The sequence below is a fragment of the Strongylocentrotus purpuratus genome, unplaced genomic scaffold (genome assembly GCF_000002235.5).
Source record: "Strongylocentrotus purpuratus isolate Spur 01 unplaced genomic scaffold, Spur_5.0 spur5_scaffold_3, whole genome shotgun sequence".
In the NCBI taxonomy this organism is placed as follows: domain Eukaryota; kingdom Metazoa; phylum Echinodermata; class Echinoidea; order Camarodonta; family Strongylocentrotidae; genus Strongylocentrotus; species Strongylocentrotus purpuratus.
Window position 1 is genome coordinate 8,809,395 of NW_022145609.1, and position 21,932 is coordinate 8,831,326.

General features: G+C 40.3%; 1 protein-coding gene across 1 annotated transcript; it reads right to left on the reverse strand.

The window, feature by feature from the left end:
• Positions 1-1,513: 1,513 nt before the first annotated feature.
• Positions 1,514-17,567, reverse strand: LOC100893490 (histone acetyltransferase KAT6B). The gene is made up of 9 exons (XM_030996702.1): positions 16,744-17,567; positions 10,517-10,673; positions 9,189-9,301; positions 6,219-6,300; positions 5,446-5,505; positions 4,967-5,042; positions 3,754-3,973; positions 1,750-2,085; positions 1,514-1,660 (listed from the first exon to the last, which is right to left on the reverse strand). Exons 1-9 carry the CDS (start codon positions 17,356-17,358, stop codon positions 1,514-1,516), a joined length of 1,806 nt encoding a protein of 601 aa, XP_030852562.1. The 5' UTR covers positions 17,359-17,567.
• Positions 17,568-21,932: the final 4,365 nt, after the last annotated feature.

Consider the following 21,932-nt stretch of genomic DNA (forward strand, 5'->3'; position numbering starts at 1 on the left):
AAAAAGCGTGTAAAAACACGTGAATTTTACTTTTTGGGGGAGTTGGGCCCCCTCCCCTGGCTCTCAAGGGGGGGGGGGGGTGCTATTTTTCAAATTTTTGAGGGCCAAAACAAAAAATTAGTGCTCACTACCCCCCCCCCCCCTCCCCCCCCCCCCCCCCCCCCCCCCCCCACCACTGAGCGAACTATCGGCTGTTTCGCCGCCAAATATTTTCTCACGAATTGACGAATTGGGCCCCCTCCCCTGCTTCCAGCTGGATCCACCCCTGCTGCACCTAGGTTAAGTCACTGTAGGACAATAAATGAGACTTTTCGAGTAACTAATCGAGTTCATCATCCTGACTTAACCAAGTGCAGTGCATATCACTAATGCACGAGCTAAAAACATGTATTATTTGTGTTATAAGATCGGTCTACAATACGAGTATAAATTCGAGAAATTGACGATCCCGGATGACGATTGTTATGACCAAAATGCACTCCCCATACATGCATATGGTAAAAAATTAATGCACGCTCACGTGATCCATTTCGACGCTTCTCATTGGCTACATTCTTGAACCCATTTTATAATGAGGCTCACTACATACATAAAGACTGATAACACAACAAATTACGTTCACGACGGCGAATCGAGCTGCAGCATCTTACAATTTTGCTTTATCAAAGCCAAACCAGAGAGGTATTTCGGCCATATTCATTCAGTAAACAATTATATACTGTTTAGTCATGCAGCTTGTAGAAGTACTGATGTAAGTGTACTGCTAAATACGATTATGTTAACACTGGATAAAGCAGCTTATATTGACGTAAAAACGTACTTTAATAGTCATCATTTGTAACTACAAAAAGTTGGTTGTTGTCAGTGAGAAAGTTCAAAATAAAATATTCGTGACATTATTATACGTGTATGTGCAATTTCTCGCTCGTGATTACATAAATATTAATTTTGCTGCATAATGGAGTTGAAATCTTCAATCAACTGCTTGGTTCTAATTATTTTATCGATAAGGCATTTCATTATTATTCCCGTCTAAGCGAAACGATAGTTCCATTTCCATGAAAGATTACCCCATTTTAAAGAGAAATGGCTTTTCTTGATGAAACACCATACGATTAATCCTCAAAATTTGCTAGTATTATCTATTTTTAGCTCCCTATATTAAAGAGCATCAACAGTAGTCATGAATAAACCAAAAATTTAAATGTACGGTCAGGCTATCCGATATTCGTTAATACTCAGGACTTAGACCTTTTTATCACCGATTACTGTGTGATTAATTAATACCACTGGTTTTAATAAATCAACCTTGGTCGAATAATCAGATTTAGGAGTTACGTTTATGGAAGGAAAACAAAATTACCTGTAAGATGCCCATGATAGAAAAAACAGATTAATCGCCAAGTACTCCCAGTCTTCCAGGTACAATTCCTACCAATACATGATCCATCTTTATCCGTTATTCTGATATCAGATTTGCAATTATACCAACTAAAAGCTACTGCCACTACTATTACGGTGTCGTTCTAGACGACGTACTCGACTTCCTAGGCGACTTAGCTTCCGTCTTTGGAGGTGTGACAACTGGTGCTGGAGTCGACATGTCTAACTGCGGGGCCGGGTCGGTGGGCGATGCTTTCGGTGTTGGTGTTGATTTCGCCTGCGAAGTGACCTTGGCGGACTGGGACTCAGTTTTGGGCGAGATGTCTTTGGCGCGAGTAGCAGTCTTCGGTGGCGATTGCTTTTTACCGGCTTCAGATGGCTTTTTGGGCGGCGGGATGGCTTCGCTGCAGGACCGGAAGCTTTTGTCTTGCTTGGTTTTCTTGACGGAGAAGGAGCCTTCGTTGATGAAGTGGACGGCTTGCTCTTTGTGGAAGACTGAGACAAAGACGACGACGACGACGAAGATTTTGATGTTGTTTGCAGCGATGATTTGGTCTTTGCTTTAATCGGAGAGTCTTTGGCTTGTACTAGCTGGAGCTTGCTAACGATTTCATAAATCTTGAGGGCGGGGCCAAGCTTGAATGACAGGCCAGTCAGGACGTCTGAACGTCGCAGCAAAAGAAGCGCATGGCCATCGATTTCCTAATGGTACATAATAATATAACAAACGAGAATGGAGAAACGTTAATCCATGAAACCAGTTATCTCAATATATGAACTTATAGCATGATCGTCATCGTCAATAAATAGATTTGGTAAATACATAAAATGGGTTATCGTACCCCCCACTAAATCTATAACTTATTTTCGGAAAATCCGTTTAAGCAGGCTTTAAAAGAATCTTAAACCCCATTCACAGTGGCCTCAAACACCGCGACAGCAGCGGGACTGTCCCGCTGCTGTCGCGGTGTTGTCTTCAGTGTGAAGGCTCGGACCCGTTATAAACTATCGCGGGATAACACCGCCTCGCGATAACGCCGCGACAAACTATCGCTAGGTTCGCCTAGCTACAGCAGCGGGACAGTCCCGCTGCTGTCGCGGTGTTTACTCAGTGTGAAGGCTCTCCGCTATAACACCGCGACAAACACATGTGATTTGTTTACTTACCTATCACTGACCTCTTTTCTCCAGCAATGGGGAACATAAAGTGAAATAGAAATAAAGTAACCAGTGGATTCAAATTGATTTTATTATTATGTAGATATTATAATTATCCAAATAAACATATTTCACACTTCAAAAAATTAAAATATTCTGACTGGAAGCAATAAAAATGCTAGTTTTTTAAAAAGTAATATGATCGAGGATACAAAAAGCAACTTGACATGTTTACCTTTTGCAAGCTTGCCTCAATCGAAAACCCCGCGCTGAAGTATTTCCGGTCATATCGGGGTCACTCGCGGGTCATGAGCCATGCATACACGTGTTTGTTACGGAGGTAATAAAAATCACCCGCTGCAGCGTGAATGGGTACATGATATTTATCCCGCTGCTGCAGCGGGATAACTTTTCTACTGTGAATGCATTTGTAGCGGTGTTATGGCGGTGTCGCCGCTCCGCTACAACGCCGCTACAAATTTCAAAACCACTGTGAATGGGGTATTATATTAACCCTTTTCGACAAACCTGTCGAACCCCCTAATCACCTATACAATTTAATTCGGCAAATCCGTTTTTAAGGGGTCTTGATTGATCTGAAATGGAATATTTTTCGGCTAACCAGGCTGTCGAACACCCACCGGCTTCTTTCCCATTTAAAATGATATGCCGACGATCCCGAACACATAATTTTTCAAAGTTTTCCTTGCATTCTGTCCGACCATAGACCCTATACGCATGGTCCGACTAACCGAAATCATAGGAACACATACATCGAAATATTGGCCGCACATCACTCTACATTGCATTGATAGAGTGGGTTTCCATGGTTTCCATGGTTTCCATGAAAAAATCTGATGTTTCGAATCGGCCGGCGCGTTCCAGTCGCACACACAGCACTTCCTTAAAATTTGCAGGTGTTTCAACTAAAATGGGAATATTGTGTAACGAATACAGTGTATTCAATATTGCAACAGCAGGGAATACGCGGAATTGTCGCTCTCATCAGCTGAGAAGTCATGAATCACAAGAATTTCATGTTTATACTTTAACAGCGGTCGTCTTAAATTCCTCCCGTGTTTATTCATTCGAAAAACTATAAACAAAATTCTAAGAACTGCAAGCAGCCTCGCACCTTCCGTTGATATACAGTGCTTTGATTTTTGTTACTCAAAATACCGCAATGAATCCTTAAAATCTAATCTAGTCTACCTGATCCCTAAAACTTTCTGCTTGCTCCTTAAACCCTTTCTCCTGAAGGAGTTTGACGACATCTTCGAGAGACCAGTGAGCTGGATGCTTTGGATGGCTGGTCCCAGGCGGTGAAGAGGATGAGGTATTAGCCTGAGCTGACTGTACGGGTAGGTTGGCTACTCTAGATTGGTTGGGAGTCGCGACGTCAGGAGTAACCTGACCCGATGTTTCAGAAGATCTGGTGAACAATCAAAGAAAAAAAAAGAATGGAAAATTTAGGATTATTGACATTTTTACGTAGCTGTATGATCATCATTCGGCCTATCCTCATCAGCTCGAGATTGCCCAATATAATAATCCCGAAGTAACAAATCGCGTGTTCATCAGCTCGAGACTTGTCCTCGAAACTTGAAACTCGAGCTCGAGAAATTAGCTGGAGATATTTTGCTCAGCGTTCGCGCATAGTGCGAGTCCTCGGGCTGGTGGAAACGCACCGGACAATTAGCGGGATATTTTGCAAACTAGCCCAAGATATCTTGGGATGACAATCTCGACCAAATATCTCGCTAATTGCAACTTCGGGCTGATGAAGACTCAAATTAACTGGATAATTTGCGATCGGGATAGTTCAAATAGCGGGATATATGGCAATCTTGAGCTGATGGAGACAGGCCTTCTATCATCAACATCAGCGTCATCACTATCTGCATCACCATCATCACCATCTTCATCGTCGGAATCTTGATAATCGTCATCAACATCATCATATTATCCTGGGTATATTCATAATCCTTCAAAGGGAGGGGGAGAAGAGCTTTAAGTGCGCAAAAAACACAACATTTTCCCGATTACTTTCTTTCGGAGAATCATTTTCCCCCATTAATCCTGCCGGACCTCCCGATTCTCAGAAATGATGGGTCGCCGGCCTTATAAGATACAAAAAGATTTTTAAGAATCTGGGCCCCATCTTGTAAGCTGGCGATTGATCGCGACTCATTTGCGATTGATATCAATCGCAACAATGTGCATAAGAGAAAAGGGACTACAACTTGCGATTGATTGGAGGACTTTTCATGAGACAGGGTCCTGGTCAAATTAACATTCAGCTGGGGGGGGGGGGGGTGCAGAGAGAGAAAGAGGGAGAGAGAGGGGCGGGAAAGAGAAAGAGAGAGAGAGAGAGAGAGAGAGCCGGGGGGGGGGGGGAGTAGAGGGGCAATCGAGGGATGCTTACTCTTTTTTCACTGAATCATTTTTTTCTTCTATATGAGAACCGGCGCTCCCTGAAGACGAGATAACCGAATCTTCATCTAGTAAAAAAAACAAAAAGTAGAACAATATATTTCTTTAAATTAAAGAATAACAATTAGCACCTAAAGCAGACACACTGCTGATGTTATTGTTGTCACTGATTAATAACAAATTATAAAACTAAAAAACAAACAAACGGAATTGCCGTGATAATTATTAGCAATAAACCAATCAACTCTCAATTATTTATTTTCATGTAAATTCAGACGAATTGATGATTTACCCAAAAGAGATCCTATTATCAAAAGTTGATTTATTTTTCAAACCACATTTGTATGTATTATTGCCAATGTAAATTGGCAATAATTCAGCCATTTTGGCTGCGAAGTGCAATCATAATAAAAACCTTTTCAATCAATCAAAATCAATCAATAGAGCGACGGAAAAGATATAATCACTCACCTGTAAAATTACTGCCGATTTCCATGTCTTCACTTGCACATAACTCACAAACCCACCTTCCTGTATGGTTAGATAGTTATAAAGCCAAGCAAGTGAGTCATGAAGAAAATTTACTGAGATTTTGTTCAAATTCAACTCGTCGGCAACAAAAAGTTCAAAGTTGGGTCAAGGGGCAAAAGATTCTAAAAGAGTTATCATTTTGTTTTGTTGTCTGTCAATTAATGCTTCTGTTATAAAGAATACAACATTCTAGTAAAAAATAGTCAACACATAACACTATGTCCTCCTCATCCCCCTCCCTCCACTTCGTATCTCCCCCTACTCTGTTCATCTCTTCCTTCAACCTCCCTCCTTCTCTCCCTCCTCCCCTCTCCATCTGCCCTCTCACCACCCCTCCCTATCCAATTTGTTAACACAGTCAAAGTTCAATCTAGAAACTAATCAACGTCGATGCCATTAACATACTGCCCTTCCTCCATCCCTTCATTTTTCCACCAATCCTTAAAGGGAGTATCTCACTGAGCGGCGATTGCTTGCTAATGTAGCGAATACGGGGTTTCGCCAGGGTTCGTAAAAGGTCCCAAATATTCACAAATAGTGGCAAAGGATTGGCAAATAGTTGCTAATCTTGGCTAATATACTGTCGCTAACATTTGCTTACAGTTGCTAATAGTCGCCAACTGCCAAAATTCGCAACGTTCGCAAGCATTCGCTGCTCAGTGAGATACCCCCTTTACCGACCCTGTTATCACGAAACCATCGACCATCCTTACCGAGTGGTTTCTCTTCCACTTTGGGGTTGTGGCATGCCATGTGGTAGCCCTTATCACACGAGTCGCAAAAGAGTAGAGTATCCTGCAGATCCAAAAAAAATCTATACATTGTCAACCGCCGATCGTACACAACTTTTTAATCTCTATCTACAATGTTAGCAGTTAATGTTTCTGAACTGAAAAGGAAATACATGTATGAAGTCTTATACTTGAAAATCGTTTTGACGGATCTATACATAATTATACGACAGTCCGATATTTGCAATCACCAGTTATTGCTTTCGATAATCATTTTGAAATTGGATTTTATTAAATTCCTTGTAATATCTGAGCCTCTCCGCCCCCTCCCCCAGTGCGCCTGTTGATGATATAACCATTGTACGTAAATCATAAAAACAAAGAATCACACTTAGTAGCATTATTATTGATTTTTAAAAAGCAAGCTAATACTCTTCACGCAGAAATAGAAAACGGCAGCACTGCAAAAAGGAAATAACTACTTGCTCCTGAAGTTGGAAACGTAATGGTTTTATATATACTGTTTATTATCTACCTTTTTCGATCACAAAAGTGCACGATTTTAATGCAAAACATATGTTATATACTTAATTACTTTTAGAGCCCACAAAAATGCGGTTACCCTTAGGTCTGTATTGGCAGCCCCAGGGGCGGATCCAGCCGGCGGCAAGAGGGGGGGGGGGGCCAAATATTTAGCGGTGAATCAGCAGCCGGCGAACGGCGAATGAGGGGGGGGGGGGGGGGGGAGGGGCCCAGTTTTTTGGGGACATTTTTGCGCCAGTGAATAAGCGGGGCGGGGGGGGGGGGGGATGCTGGAGTGGAGGACTACTATCTTATTTTTTTTTTGGGGGGGGAGGTGAAGCGCCATTTTTACATGACTTTCTTTTTAACTCTCACTTTCACCTATTCTAGATAACCCTAAGTTTTTTGTTGCTGCTTTCTATGTAGTTGATAATGCAAGATTAAAATAAATAGAGAGAGAGAAAGAGAGAGAACCACCATCATTATGCGATGGTTCAGGTTTTGTGTAATGTATATTTGAAACCATTTCTTAGCGTTAAACCCTGAAAAAAATAGCGAAACTATTTTTGAGGAAAAGCATTATACTGAACTGAATAAGGAATAATAACTTTATATTGGCTCATACTAATACTGATACGGGCTAAAGACAATGTGGTATCGGCACAGTAAGATCGGGTATTTTTATAAAGGTATTCCAAAATAACATTCTGATAATCAACATTTTGTTCTGTATTCATTATGTATATACGCATAATACAACCGATCTTTATGATTTCTTAACGTGACATAGCTTCTTCTCCCCCTGCAAATAAAAAAAGAAAACAAGGTTATTTGATAAAAGGATCATGCGACAAATAATCATTGCGATTCAAATTGATACAAAGATGTTGTTTTGAATAAGCAATGCTTTTCACCAGAATCTTCTTTGTAAAAACGACTTATACAAATCTCAGGCATGCAATTCTGCCACTGTGCTGTAAGATCACTTTCAGATTAGGAGAAGTGTATTCTTTAATGAGTATTTCAAATTGAATGGAACGTCTCAACTCAGTAAGCATGGCTGAGATTTGTAAAAGTTGTTTTTACAAAGAAGATTCTGGTGAATAGCAGTGCTTATTCAAACAAATATTTGCACAATTTGAATCACAATCATTACTTTTCACGACCTTGTTTTCTTTTTTCTTTCTCGTTTGCAAGGGGAGAAGAAGCTATATGTCACGTTAAAGACATGATAAAGATCAGTGTTATTTGCGTATATAATATACACAGGCCCCGCGGAACGTTTATCAAAGTGCGGGGCTAAAGTATTTACGATCAGGTAGAGGGTAGCGAGCGAAGCGAGCGGAGCGTAAATTGATGTGAGGGGTTCAGGGGACGGAGCCCCCGAAAGCTCGGGCGTTTTAGGCATTTAATTACGGTCAGAGAAGCACAAATATTTTGATGCCGCATTTGAGTCACTGGCAGGTCACAATATTTTTGTTGAATGAAGTAAATCATCGTCTGAAGCAATATTTACTCAAATGAGACACTTGCTAGATACTAAAAAATTCAATGTTGACCATTTAAGTACATTTTTATAGGTGAAAATAAAATTTCTGTTTAAAATATAATACAAGCGAGTACCGTCTCTTCTCTTCCTCTCACATTATTGGTAGATTTGTTTTTAGAGCAATATATACATGTCTAAGCAAGTGCCGCTGAAAGTTCCGTTATTGCGTCCTGGACTCAACAAATAACCAAATCTCACGCACGCACGCACAAAAGCAGTGAGTAATTGCGTCCCATAGGACGCAACAAAAATTCCCAGGTTGGTATCCGGAAGTTGGAGAAGAATCATTTTCGCATCGTATACTGGTTATAATTTCAATGATTTACACATCTATCCAATCTGTCCATATAGTGTAACAGTAACGACCCATCTGTGACCAGGGGCGGATCCAGCCGGCAGCAAGAGTTTTTTTTTTTCTTTGGGGGGGGGGGGGGGGGGGGGGGCGTGGTCAGGTTTTTTTTTTTTTTTTTTTAAGGTAAAATTTACATTACTATCCTATTTTTTAAAAACCGATTTTGGAGGCTAGGGGGGGGGGGGGGCCAGGCCGTTAGAATCGGCCCGTGGATCCGCGCCTGGGCAGCCCCCCCCCTCCCCCCTCCCCCTCATAATCCAATATTCCGGGTCCATCACATTCCACTGAACGTTATTTTGAGAAGAACCCTAGCTACATTTTCATCTCCTAAATGTGCTCCAATAGCGCTGCGCTCCCAAGTTTTCATGCGCTGATTGTTTTTATAAAAAAACGAAAATGAAATATTTTTTGGATATCGGTACGCGAGCACAAAGATATGAAACCACTAGAGCGCATTTGAAATTAACGAACTTGACATCGATATCGTTGATGAGTCAGACGACCGTTTATTTCTTCCTATTTCACTTACCGCGTCGCCTGCATCGTTACACACGTGACACGTCTTGCAATCGATGCATTGCCATGGTGATAATCGTGATCGTTCTGCGAGTTGGCGGGAATACTTCATGCACGACGGATGAACTGCAAGGGTGCGAAAATTAAGGAGAGATATGAAAATAAAAACGAATGGACTCAGGAATGCGTGCATAACGTAATGATTGAATTGAATAATTACAACGCGTGAAAACATGAATAGAGCGGTAACAATAGATTGATTATTATCATATTCAAAATGGACCACCAACTGCATTTGCGTCTTCACTATTCGACCAGCTGTTACAAGCTGATTCACAATAAACAATGGTGTTCCATAGTACTGCGCATATCTCTCTAAACGTTAATTGTACAATATCCATTTTTACGAATTAGTGACCATGTACACCTGCAAAGTCCAAAGTATTTAAAGTAGTTAATTATTGGCCTATGTGTACGACCGTACAAGAATGATGAAGATTAAACAAAAAGTTTTATATGAAAAATGTCTTTTCCCTCTGTATTTGGTCTGATCCGAACTCTAGTAGGCGTTCAATTCATTTTAATCATCAGGTAAAATGAAATCATTGATGACATCGGTAATGGTGTGTTTTTTTGTTTTCATTTTGTTGTTTTTTGGTAAATATTTATTTATTTATTTTGATATATTTTTTCCAATTTGCTATGTTTTCCGTATATGTTTTTGAATGTTTTTTTTAATATAATTTATGTATGATGTAACCTCGCATTTTTAGTCATTGGACTTTTTGACGAGATTGAATAAAACCTAATTTGAATTAAATTGAATTGAATTGAATGTATGGAAATGTGACGTGGACCTGCCCGTATATTTCCAGTTCAATTAAATGTAATGCAATGGTTTTCTTCATATTCTCACCGCGGCAATGCGTTGCCGAATTGTGAAGAAACATGTATTAAAAAATTAAAATTATACATAAAAACACATCAAATACATAAAAATACAATACTCAGCCAGAATAGGCATATGCAATAACAACGCAAGTAAGATGCAAGGTTGACATAACAATTTTAAACCAATAGATAAAATTAATTTTCAAATTGTACTATTTAAGGAGGTTGGATAGCAAGATGATTGGTCGGGTCTATTCGGCAAACAATATGATAGAGGGACATGGCGAAAAAGTGAAGAGAGAGAGAGGAAGGAGAGGGGTTGTGTGTGAGTGGGAGATAAGGATCGAGGATAAGAGAAGCAGGCAAACGAAAGGAGGAAAGTGGACAGAAAGAGTTTCAAGTATAGAAAATGGGTGAGAGAATGACGTCATCGCAACTTGTAGGGGTCACCTTTTATAGTGCAGTCCTTGCAGACGAGAAGTTCCTCTTTATCTCCGAACTTGTTGCAGCTAGCAGGTAAAGTGCAGTAGTCACATCTTTGGTCCCACATGGAGGTTTTTATCAGGGGCTCCTGCTCGAAGTCTGGGCCATGTGTCTTCCTGATGCGCTGTACGTTATACGAATAAAATATGGATGATACATTAAAAATGTGTTTATTTATCTAATTTCATTTCTGCTTATTTTCTTTATTTCATTAAAAAAGGTTAAGATAATCATATCAATATTAATCTATTAATTATACCTTAATAGTTGATAAACCATTTTTAAAATTGAAAAATGCACGAGACCTCCATCTTAAGCCCGAGCTTAAATCAAAATTGTTCAAAATATTGTTATGTAAAACTGGATAATAATGATTATCATCAGTTACACCATTATGTAGATCCATGGTTACACCATACAAAGTAAAAGACAGAGCCGGAAACACAGACAGCCCGTGAGATTAAAAATTGGACCCAGAGAAAGAAAGTATAATAGAGTGAGAGAGAGAGAGAGAGAGAGAGAGAGAGAGAGGGGGGGGGTAATGGGTGGAAGAACTCTATATATCAATTAAGGAAAACACATGGGAGACATAAAAACAAATGCATTTGACGTGGCGTGGCGTAGCCAAGAGGGGGGGGGGGGGACCCCACGTCAATTGTGAAAAAAGAGTACAGTCAGGATAATCCATAACACAATATAGCATTATTTATGCATTCTATATTACAGTATCACTGTCAAGTATTTTAATATTTTAAACTTCAATGCATATTAATTTTTCGCCGGAAAATATTATTCTAAGCTCCATCACCATGACCACTGAAAAACCGCGCGCCGCATACAAGAAATTTCCCCGCCACGCCGTTTAATATAGATCGTGTAAGTCGAAAGCCAAACGCACACCGTAATTATAATAATCCTACCTCGATCAGATTTTAAAAAAAAATGTTATTAAATAACATTAGATATTAAAATCTAAACCATTGCCATCTTCCGAAATGAGGTTCTGAATAATAATCTCGCTTAATAATCTCTACTATACCAAAGCAAGGCAGACAGCCCAGTTATATTCCACAATAATTAAAGTAAAGGGCACCTTAAATTTCGAAAATGGGGATGGGTACATGTATGGTCCAACGGGTACATAAGACAGGGAGTAACTAATCAGAATCTGTGTTTTTTTTCTCTCCGAAAGGGCACCATTTTCAAGCTATTAAAGGGCACTTTTTAATTAATCGAGAGATATTTATTGATTTTGGAAAAATCTTAGATTGTTTGCCCAAGGCCTCAGAAATTGGTATTCACCTCTATTCTTAGTAACTGTTAATTTACCCCCCCCCCCCCCCCCCCCAACTCCGGGGTCGGAATGACCGCATGCGTGTTATTAAAATGTCCGGTAAAGGGGTACTTTTCGTGCGACAAAGTCCGGCTCGAGAATTCTAAAAAAAAAAAGGGGTGTATTGACTTTTCACCCGGAGATTTCTTTTAAAAGAGATGTTTTTTTTTCTCTCTCTCTCTCATCTCTTTGGACTCCTGAGAAATTATTCCGAATTTAGGGGGGTACATTGAACATTTTCCCGTATTTAGGGGGGGGGGGGGTCTCCAAGGCAGGAAAAGCCCGCGAAAGGGGGGTTCGGAAATGTTGGCAGTCCTCAGATAGGGGGTGCTTTCAAAAAGAGGGAACGAGCATACGCGTACCCTAAATAACACTGAGTGGGGGCCCGGGTAATTTACATGCACATCATCACGTCCGGATCGAAATTCTGCATAAACATAGCTATACATTTCCCTAACAGTATGTTCGCGGTACTAACATTTTCACTGTGTTACCAAAAATGGATTTTGACATGCCATTTCAACACAATGCTACTCGGTGAAGCATGTATGGATTATTGCAACTATTGGATCATTTGAGAGCATATTATTTCTACAAGAAGGCATACGTTATTACGTACAGCTCATAGCTTTCTCGCAATTAGATTTTGTTTTCGTTTGTTATTCCTTTTTTTTTCAGGGACGCACTGTGAGCGATAGAGGGTAAACATGTATGGTGACCCTATCACGTGATTTAATGGTGACCTATACAGCTATAGCTGTGCAACTGCTACAAAACTATAAGCAAAATGCATTGAGAGTGAAAAATACCATAACCATTTTAAAAACTAGTAAAGCATTAAATTGCCTATATACAGCCTCAACAATGATCTGTATGTATTCTACATGACATGTATATTTATTCGAGTCAAAGGTGGACATTAATCATAGAAGTACTTGTGTAGCGATGTAAAGGGTAAAGTTGTGAAAATTCAATATAAAACACATTAAGATTGTATATGTTCGTCCACTTACTCCATTATGCATAGGTCTACATGTCAAAGTGGGCATATATCTGGTGCATTCACATTCACGAAGCTGCTAACGCTATATCAAGCAAGAGTTGGGATGAATGCGTAATGAAGTGCGTTATTTTGATTCGTTTCAAGCATTGGAACCTAGTCACGCGCGTCGATCGATCGGTGAGGCAGCTGCCCCCCCCCCCCAAACCCAACTTTATAATTACGTTGACACTATAATACGACGTACACAGTCCAGAGTTAATGCGTGTGTGCCCCTCGGACCCCATCCAAAGTAAACCCTGAAGATTATCGACGCCCTTTGGGCCTTTTCTATCAACCGCCCTCGCTTGTCGCCACCCCCCCCCCCCAATTTGAAAGACGAACAACAATATTGGTCTCTCTTCACATACACAGTTTTGCCAAATAACAGCGCACCCGGTATTCTAGTCCCCCCCCCCCCCCCCCCCCCATATCAATGATTCCCATAGCTTATTTGTGTAGGCCTACATGTGCATGTATTAATCATGAGGGTTTAGGCCTATTTTCAATTTTCAAAACACGAGTTAAGAGGAGTGCCAAAACATTAGAGGGGGTAATATAGGGGGAGAAGGAAAGAGAAAAAGGGAGAGAGAGAGAGAGAGAGAGAGAAAGAGAGCGGAAAAAGTGGAGAGAAGGGAAGAGTGGAGAGAAGGGAAGAGAAGTATAGAAGAAAGGGGAACGAACGAAACAGACTACGCAATGCAGAAATGCATGACTGCCATGAGAACTGTACCAAGAAAGCAATGGAAGGTGTAAGTTCAAAAAGGAAAAGGGCACGTCGGGTTTATTACATTTTCCGCATAAATATATGCTCTTTCCACTTCCCCTTTCATAATCATGTTGGCGAATTGACATAATCGTCCTTGTGAACTTGACCCCTTGCTCTTGAGTAATACAGTAGCACAGTCAATAAAAACGAGCAACCCCCCCCCCCCCCACACACACCCTGCCGGTCTTTTATAGGGTCATTTTTATTTAAAAAAATGCCTTCAGAGATCTCGTGATGTAGGCCTACATAGTACGTTTGCAAAAGTAGGCGTCTCTCATAGTTATCAAATTAAACATTATTACTAAAAACCAGGTAGTTGGTTAAAACCATGCGATGTATGTACTTCCGGGTCTAGTTTGGGTATTTCCACGAATTCAAAGTTAATGGTGCATTCACTTAACTGACGTAACTTCTGCATTTCATACAATTTCACATGTTTGTTTTCATTAGGAACAAATAACTGTATACATTATCATACAAGGTCGTGAAAAATTCATTCAAAAATTACAGAAAAAGTAAACATTGATTTTTTTAATTTTTTTTTTTTTTTTTGGGGGGGGGGGGGGGGGGGGGAATGCGAGCTAATTGCGGATGATCTAATCCGGTATCTACATCCGCTTTCATCATTGACCGAAAACTTGATCAGCTCCAAACGGGGACATTAGAGAATATATTCAGCAACTAATAAGACCTTCGTGTTTTCTTTTGATTTTTCTATTTGGTTTTGCTCATCCTCCTCCTCTTCCTCCTCCTCCTCCTCCTCCTCTTCCTCCTCCTCTTCCCCCCTCCCTTCCCTACGTCTACTTCTACGGCTTCTTCTTCTTCTTCAAAAACATTTTGTCAATATGAAAGTATATGCCTATACAAGCTTCCACATGAAAAACAAATTGGCCATAATGATGTATCTGCTATGTAACGTCAACCAACAAGCGTTAAACTACTCACAAGTTATATTGGCATTTGTTAATGTTTTTTACAATGGTTAGAATCTTGCTGAGCACATACCATGTTACGGTATGTGACCATCGCTTTTCATTGAATTATGCGCCATGACAAATTTTATATTGGTTCACAATCGTGCAGAGCCGGTCTGCTGAGCATTATTGATTCTATCTAAATACGCAGATGGCTTGTGCACTATCGAGAACCGATTGCTTATTATTTTGGGCAATAAATCGCACCCCAGTCGGGGTGACCCCCCCCCCCCCCCCCCCCCCCCCCCCCCCCCCCCCCCCCCATCCCTCCCTCCGACTACCACGGATATACCTAGATATTTTGTCCGGCGGGCATTTACTGTCGGCACATTCAATAATAATGTCGATAAATTTGTCAGCATACTGGGTCCCCCTATACCCATCGTCACCGACATAAAATAAATTATATAACATTATTATCTAATCAAATCAAATCGCTTATTAACATTCTGACATAATAATAATAATTTACGACTTATCAGAAGCAACAAAAAAAAGGAACATGGAGCCCAATCTATTTTCTACTTCATTGTTATTATTTATGGTATATCGGCCATTTCTTCATTTAAAAAAAAAAAGAGTAAAACTGGCTAAAAGATCTATCCGTAAAGATTGTCGTTTGTAACTAAGATAAAAGACATTGTATTTCTTTTCTTGTCTGAGCGTGTAATTTACGTGAGATGATACGACCCAGCATTACCATCCCCGCTCGGTCGCTTTGTTCGATCTCATATCATCTAGCTACAAGTTCCTTATGGTGCACCCCTTCACGACTATGGACACACGTTACGTCATCGGTCCCTATATACTACGATCCGGTCGACATTAATGTACATACATGTAGCTTTCTGTATAACCTGAATAATCATACTAGTCTTATTTTCTTAACTGAATAATATTGGATTTCTGATTTTTTTTTTTAAAAGATTGGAATAATATAAATTATGATCAATGAGACCGATTGAGAACGCCCCCCCCCCCCTCCCGAAAACATTTTTTTTTCTTCTTTTCAGTTTACACGGAACTTCTACATTAATGTGTAGGCCTATGCGTTTGCGTGTGCCCCGCCCCCTGTAATCGCCTTCTTTACATAATGATATATCTCCCGACATCAAAACTGTAATATCATGTTTAAGTAGATTACCCCATACGCATTAGTATTGACCACTATAAGCTTTGCTAGAGTGGATTTAATACCCTGGATTTGTGAATTCATTCATTTCTCCACACTCCAACCCACACCACTCGATCTCACTCAATCGCATTATCATTGTGCTTAAATCACCTTGTGAGGGCTCTACTTTATGGTAAAACTATGATGTTTATAGAGGCGATGAAGAAATATAACTCGAACTATCTTTTATTATACAGCATGTCACATGATATAATCTACGTAATTTCCATTTTCTAGGCCTTTATCTAATCATAACTTGGACAAATTACTCCCTTAAACGTTACATGTTTCAAGAATACGCAATCTGTTTATGGGTGGGACCGTCATACATAATGGTGCACGCTTGAACACATTCTGAATGATGAATCCGCCTATCTGCCTTGTGTTTTTACAAAGGACTGCTTACTGTTTACATAACACAAAAAAGAGAAGAAAAAACTAGAACGATCCTAACTTTAGTTGACCAATCTAGTTAATCATGAACCTACATGCCAACATCGCATGGACATGGTCTTGTTTACTTCCGCGCTGAACTTGTAGTACTAAACTTATAAGCCGTTATAATAAAACTAGAGAGAAAAACATGTCCGCCAGAGCACATACTGTAAAACGGTATAACTAGCTTTATCTTCAGTTCAAAGAATAACGCGCCTGGATTGCGCGAATTATGGGTACCGATTTGGCTTTCATGTTCTTTTGCGGAAGGGGTCTCCTCATTATTATAATTGTATTGGTCACGTAACTTACAGTTTGTTGAGTAAAGGTCGCATGCAGTATCCTGACATAAATTTAAAACCTGCTTCGTTTAATTTGAACTCTGATCACAATTTCCAAATCATGTCAAAGGAAAAAAGTGGCGCGCGATTATTATTATGGACACATTCGTGTGCGATTATAATACAAACCTTTCGTTTTGATGGCCGAGGGCCCCGTTTCAATTGAAACGACTCTTTATCTTCATAGGAAACGGCATATTTGGCCAGCACGTATTTGTTGGTGGGACTGATATAGAGCCTTCTTGCACCAACTTCTCTCTTGAGAGCCTCCTCCAAGTACCTCCTAGTGAACTTGGTGTCTGGATTCTCATCGGCAAACGACTTCTCAATGTCCTCCAAACTTGCGCCTCCAAGCGCGTTATTTCTTTTTGTCGGCTCGCCATTCAGGGTGCAATTATCATCCTCTAAAACTTGACCAGGCTCTTTCATTGACTCCGGGACGGTCAATTTCTCAATCGCTGCCAGAATGGACCTTGTAGCGTCATTTGAGTTGAGTTGGTACCCGCCCAAGCGACTTTTACACCACTTGGCAGCATTTCGGTAGCTCGTATTGCCTTTGTAATCCACTTTTATGACAATATCTTCGTCGACCAGTCGATCTAACTCTGTAATCACATCAACCCCGGTCAATCCATATTTGCGTTCCACCATGTGACAAATTCGCTCCAAATCTGGCCGAGCTTTACGCCTTCGCAACGAGTCAATTGAATCGAGAATCACAGCTTGACGATCTACTTCAGCCATTGGTACCTTTGTTTTTATCTAAAACTGCTTCTATGTTTATAAAAACGGTGTTAAAAATGCTTCTTCTTTTTCTCCAAAAGCGTGCACACTACTCATCGAGCGTTTGCCAGGCCGCTTGCGCTTTGCTAGATCACACGTATATACGCGACCATACTATTGAATAAATTACGACAGCGGCGCGGCGTGTATGTAGTAAACTGTATAGTTTGTGTTCAATGCTGAAAATATACATCAAAGTAAATCGAAGAAGATTAGTTGTGCGCATGCGTCATGGACCGCAGGCAATGAACTGTATGCGTGTAACGGAGGCCGCAATAAGTACACCAGTATAAAGTACACGGAATTTCTACATACAAAGGGCAATGCACGTTACTACGTTTCTCGTATTTACAAAAAACTTCTATACTGGCAAACTATAAACAAATTATAAATCATATAATTTCCACAGTACACTGGCATAATAAAGATTGAAACATAGGCCTGTACATGTTACTGAGCTGTGTTTTCTTGGTATAAAATATAAAATATACCCCAGACGCGAGTCGGGCATTATTGTGTCGATAATTCTTTCTCCATTTTAGGCCGACATAATATTCTACCCGAAACAATGCACACGTGAATCATTTAAGAAAATAAAAAAATTCACACGCAAGTAGTCTTATTGTATATGAAATGCGCATGCAGTCCTACTGGGGTGATATGGCGTCACTCATGATCAGCAAAATGGGACAAAAGTGATTAAACGCTGCACGCCGCGGGCAAAATAAAGCAGAAGTTCTAGATACACTGAGGCAACTGCCGCTTATAGACAGCTAGTAGCGGTTCTAAAGGTGGGGCTGGCGGACTCATGCTCGCCCCCCCCCCCCCCCTACGCAGTGTTTTTTTTTAGGGTACGCGTATGCATGTTCCAGCCGGGGCGGATCCATAGACCGACGGGAAGGGAGGGAGCCAGAGAGGAGGCCCAATTCGTGAACAAAATATTTAGCGGCGAAACAGCCAGGGGGGTGGGGGGGGGGGGGGGGCGTAGGTATAAGCTGAGCACAATTTTTTTTTTGCTCAACGGGGGGGGGGGGGGGGGTATGGGAGGGGGGGGGTAGAGACCACTATTGTTTTTACTCAAAACCCACCCTCACACCTTAACCAAAAAAAAAATAGTGCTCCTTTTTTGGGGTGCCTGGGGAGGGGGCCCGTTTTTTTTTTTTAAACAAAAAAAAGTTAAATTTACCTGTTCCCCCCCCCCCCCCCCCCCCCCTGGATCCGCCACTGGCATGTTCCCTCCCTTTGAAAGCACTGTCTCCGCGCGGTGCGTAAAGTCAATACGGGTCTGATTTTGTTGCGTGAATTTGGGGTACACGAATGCGGCCCCTCCGACCCCGAAGTGTGTGTGGGGGGGGGGGGGCTTCGCCCCCAGGCCGCCCCCTCCCCCCGGACCAAAAATATAAACAAATCGAGAAGTAAATGTAGAAAATGAATACAAGAACCGACGAGACCAACGCCACAAGCCTCCAAAGCTCCCCCCCCCCAAAAAAAAAAAAAAAAAAAATAATAATAATATATATATAAACATATGTAAGAACAAATAAGAACAAAATATATAAATAAATTAAGACTTCTAGAACCGCGCTCTTGTGTGACTGTATAGGCCTGATTTAAGCATATACAAATACAGTTATAGCCTTGGTATAGGCACAAAAGTAAAACATACGGGTTTGGTTTGGCCCGTAATATTTACTGTAGTCTTCATTTCTGTGTTTCTATTTATTATACTTTGTGCACATACTGTATGTGATTTATAAGTGCGCCTTGAGCATTTGTATTGCATGTGAAATTGGCGCCTTCAAAATCTTAAAAATAAGGCAAAATCAAGTGTGCATGACTAAAGACCGGATTACTCAACTCAGACCTGACTCCACTCAAAGGTTATGATTGGCTTTATAAACACCTTTTAAAAAGTAAGAAAGGAAAATTAGATTCCCTTCTGGTTTATTCGCTCGACTAAAATCGGTTCGGTCAGTTGTACGTGCTTGCGCCGTGTCAATACTTTTCTTACATACGGAGTGCAATTAAGAACCATACGTCCCCCCCCCCCCCCCATGGTACGGGAGGAAAGGTAAAGGCATCAGGGGCGGATCTAGCTTTTTGCTAAGGGGGGGGTTGACCATAATGACGATGCGGAGCATCGTCCACGAGCCGCGAAGCGGCGAGCCGATTTTTTTTTGGGTGTTTATTTGAACCCCGTAAGTGATGTTTTCCTGGCATCTATTAACACAATGGAGACCATAAAAAGCAGTGCATGATAACGTCTTTTTAAATCGAGTAACAGTTAAATACACAGTTATATCCAGAGTTATCATGTGTTTGGTTAAGTTACCAGATGAGTTGAATATCTTCTCACAATATTTGCACTTGAAAGGGTTTCTCTCCAGCGTGCGTTCTTTTTTCTTTCTTTTTTTCTTTTTTTTCTTCTTTTTTTTCCTTTTTTTTTTTTTTTTTTTTGGGGCCGCCCAATGGGGGGGGTTTAAACCCCCTAACCCCCCCCGTAGATCCGCGCCTGGGCATGGTGGTATAAACGAAAAGGGAGAGAGGATGAATATGAAGATGGGTGGGTTATTTGGGTTTGTATTTACTGACGTAGACTGACTCTGCAAGAGCAGAGGTCCATATAACATATTTACATGCAGATATAAACAATGAACTAGATAAGAGGCCCTCGGGGGGGGGGACATTGAATTAAAACTGACATATGTAGATAATTAACAGTCAACAAAAAAAAAGAGGGGAACACATACAGATATAAGAGAAACAAAACTGAACTACTTTAATCAACCTCTGCCGACTGTGACAACAAGCTACTAAACCAAAACTAAGTCTGAGGTGAATGAATGCAGTATCTCAATCAGATTTATGTATGGGAACCGACTTTTAACGTCACCATCCGAAAGACGTGACTCAGACTGGAACCGGGGTCCGCTGACTCAGAGAGAAAAGGTACCGTGAATATATCTGACCCGCTCAAACAGCATGCACCCCTTTACCCGCCTTTGTATCTACTTTGTAGTATAATAATGATCCGCGCCCTTCCATTCCTCGGATACCTTTACCCCATCAGTGACTAGATCCATATGCCACGTCTAGTGACAAAATAATTCACATTTTTATTTTATTGAAATATATTTAATCAGGATAACAAGAATCAGATATACATTAAAGATACAAATCTGTTTTTCATCCTGGTCCTGACAATATTGCACGATCGAAAGGTCGGTCGGTTTATTCCTTTTTCAATGGCGAACCAATGTGACGGAGTCACGCGCCCCTTCCCTTCCCTCCCTTCTGTACACAAAGTCCGTACTTTGGAGGTAATACCGTATTTTTGTTGTCGGTTATTTCTTTATTCTTTTTCATGGATTTCCCTACCAAGAAAAATCCGGATAATCGTTTCATTTTCCTTAAATATTTTATCTCAAATTATCAATAATATTGTCGAAAATAATGTCTGTAACAAGTAAAAATTAAACAAATTTACTTTATTAAATAAAGTTATCGTATCATCAAGGGCCATTATTTCTGTGGATTGGATGCGAAAGGATGGCCGCGCTTTTCTTTCACCATTGAATAATACTGTTTTGCCTGTTTTTCCCGGCGGATTGGTGGGGGGGGGGGGTGTTCCCCCACCCTGATTCTAATTATCCGTTTAGCCTGTTTGTTTGTTTTTATTTCCGAAACCCATAATTATACAAGTTTTAAAAACATACATTATTATAAAGCACATTTCCATATGATAAGAAGGTATAAATGTGGACAGTCAGTATATAGACAAATGGTTGGATAGCCCAGTTTAGGCCCATTTTTGAAATGGTTCTATTTTTATTGGGTCCATAATTATGTGACAGTACTTTAAACAACCAAAAAATTATCCCCGGGTCAGGATTTCACGAGGCCAGGAGGGCTGTAGCGTATACATCTTATGTGATAGAAAATGAACGTAATTCTGTACAATTCGTTGATATTCTATCTTTCATTTCATTCTATTGTTAGATTTTGGGAGCTATTTATAACATAAATCTATCACTTGCCCCCAAAACTTGTTCAAGTTACATCATTTGATCAGTCCATTTATAAACTCTTAGATAATTATTTTGTTCACTGTCTTATTTGTCATAATGTTATGTAGAAAGAAAGACAGACATATAACTTCTGGTATGTTGTATATAATGTATATTGAAAAGAATCGAATCGGTAGCATAATATATCTATAGCTAGAGCCGGTGTAATGGAATTGTAGTATTATCATCATTATTGTTATCAAATACATTATGTATTTAACTTCTTTTAACTGTGTCATACAGTCCGGTCATTTTAAAATATCTGAAAATGGTCCATGCATGTTACTCAATAACACTATCATCAACCACAGACAAAATAAATTCAATTTGATAATTGCTAGTGTGATTTATTCAGTACATAATGTCAGCCGCTCAGTGCCTATTTACTTTTGTCAATTCGAAACAATGGAATGGTTATTATTTCTCTAATCCGTTTCTTTGCTCAACATAATAGGCAACTTATTTCTG

What these genes read in the sequence shown, in the direction of transcription:
- LOC100893490 (XM_030996702.1), bottom strand. Translation starts at nt 17,358, where the DNA reads ATGGCTGAAGTAGATCGTCAAGCTGTGATTCTCGATTCAATTGACTCG. An exon ending in CAGAAAGTTTTAGGGATCAG is followed by an intron (nt 2,086 to 3,753) that starts GTAGACTAGATT and finishes ATGTACCATTAG; the next exon opens with GAAATCGATGGCCATGCGCT. An exon ending in CAAAAAGCCATCTGAAGCCG is followed by an intron (nt 1,661 to 1,749) that starts GTAAAAAGCAAT and finishes GTCACTTCGCAG; the next exon opens with GCGAAATCAACACCAACACC.